The 13,595-nt window shown below is 39.1% G+C and overlaps 1 protein-coding gene across 2 annotated transcripts in view; it reads right to left on the bottom strand.

Moving 5' to 3' along the window:
• The window catches only part of SLC35D2 (solute carrier family 35 member D2), a 38,312-nt gene extending 26,699 nt beyond the window's left edge, over nt 1-11,613 (bottom strand). Inside the window, exons 1-4 of one of the 2 annotated variants that reach the window (XM_019712016.2) lie at nt 11,413-11,613; nt 4,401-4,434; nt 1,992-2,078; nt 234-301 (exon numbers count right to left, since the gene is read on the bottom strand). In XM_019712016.2, the coding sequence (XP_019567575.2) occupies nt 234-301; nt 1,992-2,078; nt 4,401-4,434; nt 11,413-11,558 (335 nt within the window). In that variant the 5' untranslated portion in view covers nt 11,559-11,613. The remainder of the gene's footprint in view (nt 1-233; nt 302-1,991; nt 2,079-4,400; nt 4,435-11,412) is intronic. The other variant, XM_088793580.1, reaches the window with a different exon arrangement.
• Between the last annotated feature and the right edge of the window lie 1,982 nt (nt 11,614-13,595).

Below are 13,595 nucleotides of genomic sequence, written 5' to 3'. Positions count from 1 at the left end.
GTTATAAGGGAAACGCAAATCAAAACCATAATGAGAAAAAAAATATTAGCCTTTTAACATGTCTAAAAGCATTATCAAATTAAACTCAAAATTCTACGTTATTTTCTGAAATTGTTATATCTGTGTGATCTATGTGTAGTCTAAGCAACATCTTGAAAAATCAAACTTGGTCTTTGTACCATTAGAAGCAAATGAGTGAAGAACCTCCCATCAACCATTATCCTGCACTCTACCTTAATTTACTTGTGCTTGATAATCCACTTATGTGGTTTCCAACGTAGAGGAGAGGTAGGGGAAACAGCTTCAATAAAAAAGAAAGAATATTTGGTTAGAACTCCAATAACATATTTTCCTTCATCTATAAAAATGGTGACATTCACCTCCCAGGAGTAAGCAAATGGCTATGAATTGTCCAGAATCCAAAACACATTTTCATTTTCTAGTGCCCAAACTAGAAACAACCCAAATTACCAGAAAAAGTAAAACAGATAAGTCAATTGTAGTACTATATTCATATAATGAAATAAAGAATACAGTTACACACAATGTGGATGAATCTTACCATCCTAATGTTAAGTGAAAGAACCAAGATACCAAAGAATATAGAGTTTAATTCCTTTATATAATGTCCAAAAATGGGCAAAACTAAACTACATAATTCAGAAATACAAACACATTTAGAAAAATTACCAAAAAAATTACCAAAAAATCCTCCTTTGGGTAAGGAGGATTTTGTGATCCCATCTCATGATGTAAGTAATGATTACAAGGATAATTATTCATGCAACTATACATTCATGTATAAAGACTTTTCCCCAGTGTATGGATCATATTTCACAATTTTTAAATATTTAAAGTGTTTAAAAATTACAGTACATCCTAAACAAGGTGTTAGTAAGCCCAACAATATTCTGATTTTTCCTGTGATGATTGGGTTAATATCTTTCATATACTTCAATATTTTGTTTTTCTCTTTTTGTGGATGTCCCTGATTACTGATGCTGTAAGTCAGTCTGATGAATAATCCAGTGCTACGTAGTAGCCAGCATTTTTCCAGGTCTTAGAAATACAGCAATAAACAAGCACTGGGAGGTTCTCACTGCCAAGGAAATGACAGTCTGATTTAACCTCCCTAAAACCAAAAATGTCATCATAATCCATTTCATACCACCTGTTCTACAGGATTGCTCTAAGAATTCAATGTCTGGCCTAATGCCTGACAACCAGCAACTGTAAGTTAGTTCCATTCCACATTCCCAGGAAGGAATGGCAGGTCTCATGTTTCTAACCCCACCACAGGAGAAAAATATGCATTTTTATGTATATCAAATTGCATCCTTCATTCCACTCATAGCTTTTATCAATCCAAGCGAAAAATGAAAACTTGAAACAGGGATCAGCAAACTAAGATGCAAGAGCCAAATCTGGCCCAACACCTCTTGTTGATATAAATAAAGTTTATTAGAACACAACTGCACTAATTCATTTATGTATAGCATCTATGGCTGCCTTCATGGGACAATGGCAGAGCTGAACAGTTGCAACACAAATGGTCTGGCCCACAAAGCCTAAATATTTATTATCTGGTCCTTTATCATAAAAGTTTGCTAATCCCTGATACAGGACTTTGCCATTATAGAAGACACACAGTATTTATTTAATGTCAACTGCTAAGCATACACATACACACACACACGAACACACACACACTTTTACTATTATTATGTTACATTAATGGACAACTGAAAGATATAAAATCTTAATTAAAAAATTTGTACTAGCGCAAGCAGGAAGCACAGTGTATATATTAGGTTGGTGCAAAAGTAATTGCGGTTTTTGTAATTATTTTTAACCTTTTAAACCGCAATTACTTTTGTACCAATCAAATAAAAATGAACCTGTACTCTAAGATCAATTTGTAATTTTAATAGTATTTTCACATCTTCCACCATAGTTATACCTTCCACCATAGTTATACATATTTTTCATACCTTTATAGGAATTTTCTTGTCAAAATCAGGGAAATGAATTATTTTATTTAGCTTGGACACATACAGTATCATTATGGTAGCTGCCATCTAAAGAAAAGGGGGAAAAGAAACTTCAGCAAAATATCTGGACTGTTTGAGGTACAAAGAGATCATCAGAAGAAAGCAGATTCATTAAAAAGAAATATATCCAAAATCCACTTTCTAGGTTCCCAAAAAAATAACTGTTTCTTATAATATTAAAATTGTTTTTCTTACCACTCTGCGGATTCCATCAGAACTACAGGCAAAAACTATAACCTCAGTTAGACTCACACATATACATTTATCACAAGAGGTTTAAGCAACCAGTGACGGGGGGGGGGGGGGGGGGGGGGAAGGAACAGTGTCCCTAAAACTAGCCAATGACTACTGTCAGTGAGTCCACTCAGTGATCCTGGTCCATACTTCCCAGGTACTAAGCATATGGTCACCTTCCCCCATAAAGTGAGCATGGGCATAGCATCAGGGGCATAAACACACTTTTTATGAAGTCCAATATTTCTATAACACAGAAGGCAAATTAAGAGAAAAACAAATCTCAAAGGGGATTTATTTTCTTCAGTTTAGCAAAAATGTCTCATTCATGGGGCCCGCCCGGTGACGGTTGGCGCTCCGTGCTCCTAACTCCAAAGGCTGCCGGTTCAATTCCCACATGGGCCAGTGGGCTCTCAACCACAAGGTTGCCGGTTCGATTCCTCGACTCCCGCAAGGGATGGTGGGCAGCGCCCCCTGCAACTAGCAACAGCAACTGGACCTGGAACTGAGCTGCGCCCTCCACAACTAAGATTGAAAGGACAACAACTTGAAGCTGAACAGTACCCTCCACAACTAAGATTGAAAGGACAACAACTTGACGTGGAAAAAAGTCCTGGAAGTACACACTGTTCCCCAATAAAGTCCTGTTCCCCTTCCCCAATAATTAAAAAAAAAAAAGTCTCATTCAAATCCTATTAATCTAGAGCACACCGGGTATACTTTTAATATTCCAGCTTATTATTATGAAATATAAATTTTTAATATCATCTTCCTCTGCAAATTTTAGAACTTACTCAATTTTCTCCACATTAGGATACAAAAACTTAAGATATCCTGCAACATGATTATAATCCTAAGCCTTGATCCTAATGACTTTACAAACTTAATACTTATGATAGATTTATATAACTGGAACCCATCCTGAATTATAATTGTGGTTCGTATTTATGACATATTTTATAATTCTTACAGAAATATACTAACACTTATTTAACATATTCTGTAATTCAGACTTTTAAAATTAGGTCTGCTGGCCTCTTCCCTCAACAAATTACAAATCAAAAAGGCTTTACCCTAATTGAGTACAAGCCAGTGATTTTTATTTGCCTTGGGAATTACAAAGGACTTATTATTACATATTTACTGATCTTTTAAAGTGCTTTTTTCTACATATTTTCACATTGAAACGTAAAGAAAATATATTTTTTCACTTTAAGGAAAAATATTATTTCCTTGTTACTGTTATTTTTCTTTTCTTCTTCAAATGATGTTGCAAAGAGTACCTTAGTAGAAAAACATTTAACCAGAATAATGTTTAATCATATAAATAACAGTTTTTTCCAGATTCACAATTAGACATTTAATTAATAGATATAATTTTCATAATTTTAATTTTTCTTTCTATAAATTAAAGCAAACCAAAACAAAAAATCCCTCCTGGAAATCACCAGCATGACCAAAAGAATAAACAAGCCACAAATAATAGTAGCAAGAAATTTCAGAAACAGTCAAACAGGTTAGTCTGAAAGCTTATCCAAGCTCAAGTCTATACCTGAGAACAAAAATCACAAACCACAGGAAGCAAACATGTTTTGTTTGGCCCATAGAGAGTTTCATAAAAACTGGAATCCCTTACCAGTATTTACAAATTGGAAGATCTGATGTAAAAATTTAAATTCCCTCAAAAAAAACTCTGGAGCTCTGATAATAAGGTTCTATAGGGTCCCACCTCTTCTCCCCAACCCTTTTCCTCTCAGGCACAGTGGCTTACCTGAGTAGCAAGCGCACAGCCCAAGTCGGTCCTGGGGCCACCCTGGCCCCCATCCTATTCCTTTGTTACCCACCAGGCCTCCGAGGCTTTCTGTCTTTTGGCCCCCGGCTTTTAAGTATATAAATACTATTAAGGAAATTCAAATAAGTACTTGTCTTTCCTACAAATACAGCTGTTCCTAAATTGCAGAATGTAATAAAATGTGTTAATATTTCATATTGTTTAACCAAGAGTACCATGACTAAATGAAAAAAAATTCGTAAACCACGGTCTTAAACAAAATACTTAAAATTTTATCATGTATATTGTCAACCAATTGAGAGGTTAATTTTTTTTCCACTTACCTGTCCAATTCCAAGAACAATTGGTGATGGGAAACTAGAAAAAACATAGAATAACAAAAAATTTTAGCAACTCATAAAAATTTGAAGACAGTCTACAATACACAGTGATAGGAGTTATTAAAAAGTCTTTGACTTTTTTTTCAATCTGAATGAAATCTTAACATCAAATCTGTTCACTTTTCATTTGTCCATTTCTTTTTCATTTTTTACACTGCTGGTTGCTAAATCGGGCAAACTTCTATTGCCCCTTGAGGTGGCCTGTCATTATATTAATAAACAACATGTCTGTGTAAGTAGAAAGCTAAAGTAATCTGGAAATAAATTATTAGAGTTAATAAATAACTTTAGCAAGATTATTGGATACAAGATGAACATTTGAAAAATATCTATATATCAGAAAGACACAAAGAAAATGAAAAATTTAAAGACATCATTTACAATAGCACCAAAAAACACCAACTAACACTAACTGGATATTTTATGGTATTAAGGAATTATTTTTACTTTTCTAGGTATGAAATGATATTGGGTGGTGTTTTTTAAAACAAAAAGTCCTTCTTACCTTTTATAAATACATACTGAAATGCCTATAATGATATATTTTTAATTTGCTTCAAAATAATCTGGGGGGAAATGGTGGGGTTCAGTGAAGGAGCAATATAAATGTAACAAAGTTGAAGCTCGGTGATAGCTACATGGTGATTCATTATATCGTTTGTTTTGTTTTTTAAATAACATACCTGATACAAATTTAATACAAGATTTCCAAGAAACACCATAAAAACATCTCCAGGACTATAGGGATGATTATAAATTTGGCATTAGATTATTTTAGGAAATTACTATTAGGTTTGTTAAGAGCAAAAATGTTACTATGTAGAATATCTGTATTTCAAGAGAGGCATGTTGAAGTATTTCAGAGTGAAGTACCATGATGTTTGCAATTTACTTTCAATGGGCCTGGGGAAAAAATGCAAATAGGAAAATGTTAATTATTGCCTCTCAGTGGTGTGTATATGGGTATTCATTGTTTATTGTACTTTGCTTTCCATTTTTCTGTGTGCTTGATACTTTTCATAATAAAAAGGGATGGGAGACATAGGGGATCCTCAAAAAAAATAATTAAATAAAAGCCCCTTTCCCAACTCCTTTTTGGATTAAAGAAAACAACTTACAAATAGATGAGTCAACATGTAGCATCTATAATATCCCATTTATTTTAAAAGTAATTCAATCTATGCATGTACGAGGTCTGACAATTAAGTTCGTGAACTCATCCTAGAAAAAGTGCTGCATACCTCATTGCTGAATATCAATCACTACGGTCACCTTTGAAGTACTCCCCTTGGGAAGCTATGGACCTATGCCAGCGCCTAGTCCACCCTTCAAAGCAATTTTGGAACTCTTTTTCTGGAATGGCCATCAGAGCTGTCGTCGTATTACCCTTGATGTCCTGAATGTCATCAAAATGTCTTCCTTTCAATATTTCCTTTATCTTTGGGTAAAGAAAGAAGTCATTGGGGGCCAGATCAAATGAGTAGGGAGAGTGTTCCAATACAGTTATTTGTTTACTGGCTAAAAACTCCCTCACAGACAGTGCCATGTGAACTGGTACATTGTTGTGATGCAAGAGCCATGAATTATTGGCAAAAAGTTCAGGTTGTCTAACTTTTTCACACAGCCTTTTCAGCACTTCCAAATTGGTTAACTGTTTGTTCAGTTGGTAAAAATTCATAACAAATAATCCTTCTGATATCAAAAAAGGCTAGCAACATCGGTGCAACAAGTTCGCGAACTTAATAGTCAGACCTCGTATGTCTCCAATCCATCCATATGTCTAATTTTTATTTTGTTTGAATTCTTTATAATGATCACAACCGAATGACTTTTCTTTTTAAAAAATAAATATTTCAAGATATTGATTCTAGGTTGCGGGAATATGGATAATTCTTCTTCTTTCTTCTTTGTACATTTCTATATTTAAATAACCCCCAATTTTTTAACTGAATTCTTGTAGGAGTGAGTGCAAGGAAGTAAGACAGTCTGTATACACAACTCTTTGAGGAGTCTGACTGAAAGGAACTAGAAATGAAGGTCCACTGGAATCCAGAGAAGGTTTTTGTTTGCTGATGGAGACAGGTTGCTGATGCCAAAACAAGGAGGATCACGGAAGGAGGGGGTGGGGAGCGGAGCCCAGAAGTGGGGAACAGGCCCTTCCACAGCAACAATAGGCTCCCTCTATTTTAGCAGGAAGGACAGGGAGGGGACTCCTTTGACAGTTTCTATTTTCTCAATGATGTATCCTAGAAGGAGGCTGGAGAATGGGGGTGTGGGAAGCTTCACCATGAAGGAGAAAGCCAGAAAGAGTCATTTCTGGGACAAGGAGAGCTAGTTGAGGTTTGTGATCAACAATTTAAAGTCAAACCAGCCAGCCCAGAGTGGTTTTTCTTGCAGTCAGTGGGGCTCCAGTACTGAGGAAGGAGGCAGATGATAGGCTGTGCCCAACGAGTGACATTGTGGCTTCTAGAGCTGCGTTCCATGGGACCCAGTGGGAAGGGCTGCCCAGAGCACGGAGGTGGTGGCCACCCCCCTGGGGCCTGGAGCACGCGGCCCTGGGAGTGACCGTGGCAGTGGGCCGAGACCAGCTGCCATGGTTCAGCACGTGCATCCTGAAGTTTCCAAGGCTGACACACCAGTCCAGGTTGAAAAGAAGACCAGGCCTTTTCACTAAATGAGTTACAGCAGCACAGGAGCCATCACAGAGAGGACTGAAAGGGCGCTGGAAGGCCAAAGTCTCCACAAAGCATGAGCAGATCCCCCTCATCCGCGTCTCCCTACTTCACCCCATCCCTACCTCCAACCCCAGCACCTGCCCACATCTGGGGTGAGACCAGGATCCAGCTCCATCCCAGGTGCCGAAAAGAGCAGAGTCTTCAGGAGAGAGTAGGTTTTCATCAAAATAAAAGAAAACTAAGAATTGGTTTTGCTTTTTAACAGAGACTTTCAGTTCCCACCAGTGGACATTCTCTCCTAGTGAGTCACATTACCAGGCAGGTTTGAAAACCACTGTGTTAAATAATCTCAAAGCCCTGGGATGTAGAAAGAAGACACACAACAAATACTGAGCAAATATTTGTGAACTTAATACAACTAAGTTCTATATTTTTTATGCATCATTTATCAATTCTTGCATGCCAGAGAATATAAGATGACCACAAAAAAACAACTCCAGACCACCTGCACAACTATCATGAACTGATTCCCAAGAAGCACTTTTGTGACCAACTAGCCACGGATTCTTAGATGACCTTGCTTTTCCCTCTCACCCCAAAATGGTCTGACAGTTCACGTCATGAAGGACCTCTCTGTCCAACCAGGAAAATCTTGCATTATATTGAACTAAAGCTAAGTAAAATAATTAAAACAAATAACTAAGAGCACCCATCAGTCTTGTTCCCCAATTAGAAACAATCTATTCAAAATGGAAGAAAAAAAAAATCCTTTGAGCTACATTCCCATGACCTTATGAATAAGGTAATCATCAAGGTCCTTTCTTCCAACCTACAACACAACACTATCTCCAAACACCTAATGCTCAGATCAGATTTTTATGGTTTATTGTTATCACATCAGTTCTCCTCCCCTCAAAACTGTGCTTCTAAAGCATTTTGAGATGAGAGAATGAACAATGTTATTGAAACAGGATTCTCCAATTGTATATTACATTATGGAAATGTGAAATGTTTACTTAAAAGGGTTATAGAGACAAAAACTCAATTTCCTCCTTTAATCATGGAACTCAAAATTTTAAAGATGGAAAGTCTAGAGCATGAGAAGTCTCATACAAGTCTTCCTGGTTGGACACTGCCCGTCATCTTCGAAGCACTTAACCTGTGTTTACTGCTCCCTGCTTCCAACAAGAAGACACGTGTTTTGGAGGCACCGACTACCATGGCCAGAGAGCACATTCAAGTGCAGATAGTGGGGACTGAGCTTCAAACTTCAGCTGATGTAACTTGCAACCACTCCCAAACAAGCCTATTAATAGTATTCTCTTGTTTTTTATCCTAATGTTCAACTTTTCTTTTTCTTTCATTCGTTTGCATTGTATGTGTTGAATGATCCAGGTTTAGGCATATAGTTATTCTAATTTCTTTTTAAGGCAGGGTTTGACTTTCCCCCGGACACCAGCAAGCAGGCTGCAACACACTGGTGGAGACCTTGTAGACAATATCAACATCCATAGACTCAACAAAAAATATCCTAAATCTATCCCTTCCCTCTATATCCTCTGCTACCCACCCCACCCCAGTCCAAGCCATCGCTTAGAATTATCTGGAAAACTGCAATTGATTCCTAGCTCCTCTTCCTGCTTCCAATACCATCCACCCACCAGCCAAAGAAATCTTTTTAATCACACATATTATGTCATATCACTCCCATGCTAAAACCTTCCAAGGGACTTCCAATTGCATTTTGACTAAAATTAAAGTTATTTGTTTGGTTTAATGGTCTCCCTACTTCCATCCTGGTCCCCCAAAATTTGCTCTCAACACAGCAGCCAGAGTGATTTAGATCATGTGACTCTTCTGCTCCTTCCAGGGGCTCCCATCTCCTTCAGTAGCTCCATGGTGGCCACAAAGGCCCTACACAATCTACCAATCCATTACCGGAGACCCACCTAGTACTATTCCCACCCAAACTCCTTACTCTTCTATGCCTGAAATGTTCACCTCCCATCTCCTTCACCTCACTTATGTCTTGGCTCAAATGTCACCTCCTCAGTGAGGCTTCACTGATCACACTGAGACAGAATTCTTTCCCATGCCCATACTCCCTGCCTCACTCCCTTTCCTATTTTTTTTCTCTTGACGACACAGCCACATCTGCCATAATAAAAATTCTATCAGTTTATTTCTTAATCCACTACAGAGCTCTATGTAAGCTCCAGGAGGATGAATGTATGCTTCACGACATTTGGAATTTTGATCTGCTTTATTCACTTCTGCATCCCAAGTGCCCAGACCAATGTGTGGCACATAATAGATGTTTAATAAATATTACTGAATGACCGAAGGACCTGATCCTGCCTTCCCTGTCTCTCCTACCTTCTCCCACTTGCTCATTCAGTTCCAGTCGCAGGGACCTTCTCTGTGGTCCTCCAGCAAGCCAAGCTCATGCCCCCTTTGGCACATTCCCTTCTGTCTGGAATGCTGTAGTGCCAATCACTCCACCCCAGGCACTCACATTTCATACCTGCAATCACCTCAATTATTCATGAACTCACTTATTTTCTGTTTCTACCACTGACATGGGATCTCCAGAGCAGGGGCTTTGTGTTGTTCACAGCTGCTTCCCTGGTGCCTATGATAGGCTTGGCACATAGTAGGTACTCAGTAAGTACAGGTAACCCCTGTATAACACAGTTGTTAGGTTCCTAAAATGCCGTATTATGTGAATCCGTGTAATATGAAACAAAGAACTAGCACAAAAAAGGGGGTTAGGTTTCCCAAAATTTAAATAAAATACTATTATATTTTTATAATTAAGAGAAATATCTTTATTAAAGCAATTTTCATCAAAAGTATAACATAGTAATATGTATTAAATAATGTTTTCTTCATCAGCACTACTAAGCACCATTCACCAAGGACGTTTTCTTTTTGACAAGATATCTTCATCCTCTGAACTTAATACACCACGAACAAAATGGATTTAAAATTCTAATGAATTTTAAAATTCTGCAGTCAAATCTGAATACGCCAACCACGTTCAAATGAAAAATTTCAAATGAAATATATTTTGCTCTTAAAAGCTCTTATTACGTTCTGTGTTGTTCCGGGATTTCCCTAATTTAGAATGAAATATTTTTTGCTCTTAAAAGCTCTTATTATGCTCCGTGTTGTTCGGGGTTTTCTCCAATTCTCAAACTGCGTTAGAGTGAAACCATGTTCTAGGATGCTGTGTTGTACAAGGGTTTCTCCCAATTCTCGAACTGTGTTAGAGCGAAACCGTGTTATAGAGGTGCCGTGTTACACAGGGGTTACCTTACGCTGCAGGTGTAACTAGCCTAGCTCATGTGGGTCTCCGCTTTCTCAAGTATAAAATAAGAAGGCTGAAGATACTGAGGTCTCTTTGCACTCTTCATAAAATGCTGATTTTACAGTCTTGCAGCACAGAACAGTTCACAGCCCTCACTTATGACAGCTCCTCCAAAGCTCTGGGAGGTAATTAGCAAGGTGTAATTATTCAGCTTTTGCATCTGATAAAACTGCTGACTATGGGACTGACCCAAGAGGCACAGCTATTAAATGATGAAGCTGGGTCTAAATCCACAACGCTTTCAATACTGCTATCTAAGAGCATAATTAAGAGATTTTCTAGTTCTTACCAATAGGCTCAAGGAACCACAAATGTGCTAGTTTATTATATAATCATCCAAAAAAACTACATAATGTGAACGTCTCATTGTTTTCCCCAGTTTTCCGTGAACATGCTGGTAATGTGAGAATGATCATTCAATACAAATAAACTTCTCGCTCAGGACTCGTCTGTTGAAGGTCTAGATTTGTATAAAGAAACATTCACTTGTTTCAGCACATCGGTGCGTTTGAAAGCGTTGGCATGTAGCACTACAGAAGCACAACTACGCGGTGTCCTGCGGAAGTATCAGAATGACTTTGTTAGGTTGTGGTTGGGTTTTTACAGCGCTACGGAGGTCCAGGCCCAACGAAAACGTGGTCAAGGTGTCGAGCACGCAGCCATGCACGTTAGCACAGGGACTCCTAGCTATCGGTCCCCGCCGCCCGCTGACCCAGGCGCGCGGCCTTAGTGTATAGATGGCAGGGGCAGCCCCACCGCTCCCTACGCCCCCGACCCCGGGGGCCTCGCGAGTCCAGCCAGCCCCTGCAGGCCAGCGTGGCGCCGGGAGCGGGAAGGTGCCGGGTCAGGTCGCCGCCGAGCTGCAAGGCGCCCCCGCGGACCCCGCCCGGAACCCTAGTGCCCTCCTCACCCGTAGGTAGTCAGCAGCGCCTTGTTGACCAGCACGATGAGGAAGGAGCAGGTTCCGTAGAAGAGCGCCGACAGCGGTTGGGCCATCCCGGAGGGCAGCCGGGCGGAGGCAGGGTCAGCGCCCGCGCCGTCGTCCTGGCGGGTCATATCCAGCGCCCGCAGCCCGCCATCCGCCAGGGCTGCACTCCGCCGGGCCCCGCCCCGCCCCAGTTCCGTCCCCGCCCCCGGCTGCCCAGAGAGGGCGCGGCCGAAACAGGAAGGGCCTCCGCACGAACTCAAAGTGCGGGTACGCGCTCCAGCCTAGCGCCCGAAAGCTGCGGGTGCGGGAGGAGTTTGTGCTCAGAAATACAGCGTCTAAGCAACTCCTGTGACTGTCTAAAGGGGGATCAGAAACGGATTTGGGAGTTAAAAAGCCCTACCTTCTTCTAGACTGCTCACTTGGCAAGAAACGCTTCAGTTACGTCTCAAGAGTTGGTTTTGCTTGTTTTCTACTTTTTTTTAACGTATAATTTACATACAATAAAATGCAGGTTTGCAGAGTCCTCAGTGTAATTCTGACAAATGCATACACCCATGTAACCACCCAAATCAAAACAGGTTTTCATTACCCCAGAAAGTGCCGTTTGTGCCCCAAAGAAGTCAATCCCAACTCATTCAGATTCTACTGCGGTTGGTTAGATTTGCCCTTTCTAGAATTTCATATCAATGAGTATATTTTTTTAAGGCTTTTTTCGCTCCATTTTTCTTATTTTTTGCGATTCGTCTATGTTGTTTAACTATTGAGTAGTACCGCAATTTGTTTATCCATTCTCTGGTTGATAGGCATGTTGGTTGTCTCCACTTTAGGGATATTATAAAAAATGTCCCATAAACATTCGTGTACGAATTCTTGCGTGAACTGAACGTGTTTTCATTTCCCTTCCGCAAGTACCTATGAGTGGAATGGCTGGGGTAAGGTGAGTGCAGTCTCAAGGCTTTCCTTGCGTCTGGGTGCTTTCTAGCAGGTTCTCTCCTTACCAGGGGGCCCATTTACTACATACTGGGGTAACAACAAAGCATCCGTGTGTGTTCACCTTAATCGAAGGAGAGCCTCCCAGGACTGCGAACTCTGACCAGAGTCCACCTATTTTAGCATTATTTTCAAGTTTCCCATATTTTCATTTTAAATTATTAACTTTAAAAATCAAGTTAAATAGATGTTTGAGCCTAATTATATCCATGCCACAGAACTGTTTTTCTGTTGTAGGCATTGACCCAATATTTTCAGCACTGACAAGAACTAAAGCAGAACTTTTGATCAATAACTAAAACTAAAAAAAGCCAGAAAGGAGTCCACATTACCCAAAACAAGAAAACAAACACACATAAGATGGCTTTAAAATAGAAAATGAATTCTTATGCAGGCTGAACCAAAAAATCTGAACTTTGAAGTCATTTTGGTTAATTTCCTCAAAAAGATCAACTAAGTTTCCAGTGAGTCTCCAAATAAGTTTTGACTGCAAAAGAAGTCACTTTTAATGACAGCCTTAATCGTATTTGCATTTAATTTGCTTCTGTGTACACACTTCCAAGACCTTAGGTGCTGTCAAAGTCTCATCTTTACTTTTTAAATGACAACTCACAACTAAAGAGTTGCTTGTGAAATCATACAAAGCCTGGATGGGCTGAACCTTGCCATTTCGAGTACAAGACTAAAGATATCCCAAAAATAACTAATGAAAAAATTACACCAATTTGCTTAACTCAGAAAAGTAAATAGGTCCTGAGTGGATTCTTCAGGTGACCCCAGGTTCAACATATCCTGAGTATAAGTACAATGAAATCCCATTCCTGATTACGCTAATGTAAAGCCTGCAATGGGCTTACAATACTATCAGCACCCGTGTATTTTTAACACTGGAACAATGAACAATGAGGAAGTTAGATGAATATCTATAATCTAAAAGGCCATGATTTTAAAGTTAAGAAAAAAGATGCCCATTGTCATCCCAATAAATTTAATAAAAAAAAAAAAAAAAAAGAAAAGAAAAAAGATGCCTGGGATGAGACTGGAATGAAATATAGAACTTACCAAACTAATGATAGAAGAATGTAGGGCAGTAGGTGACATTTCTTTTTAATTTTTTATATCAAGGTTGTTATATATATGATAGGAAAACATTATAAAGGGATCAAGAATGAACA

This window comes from Rhinolophus sinicus, chromosome 16, assembly GCF_057876585.1.
Source record: "Rhinolophus sinicus isolate RSI-liver-muscle chromosome 16, RSI-T2T, whole genome shotgun sequence".
Taxonomy (NCBI): Eukaryota; Metazoa; Chordata; class Mammalia; order Chiroptera; family Rhinolophidae; genus Rhinolophus; species Rhinolophus sinicus.
This window is presented reverse-complemented; position numbering and strand designations above follow the sequence as displayed.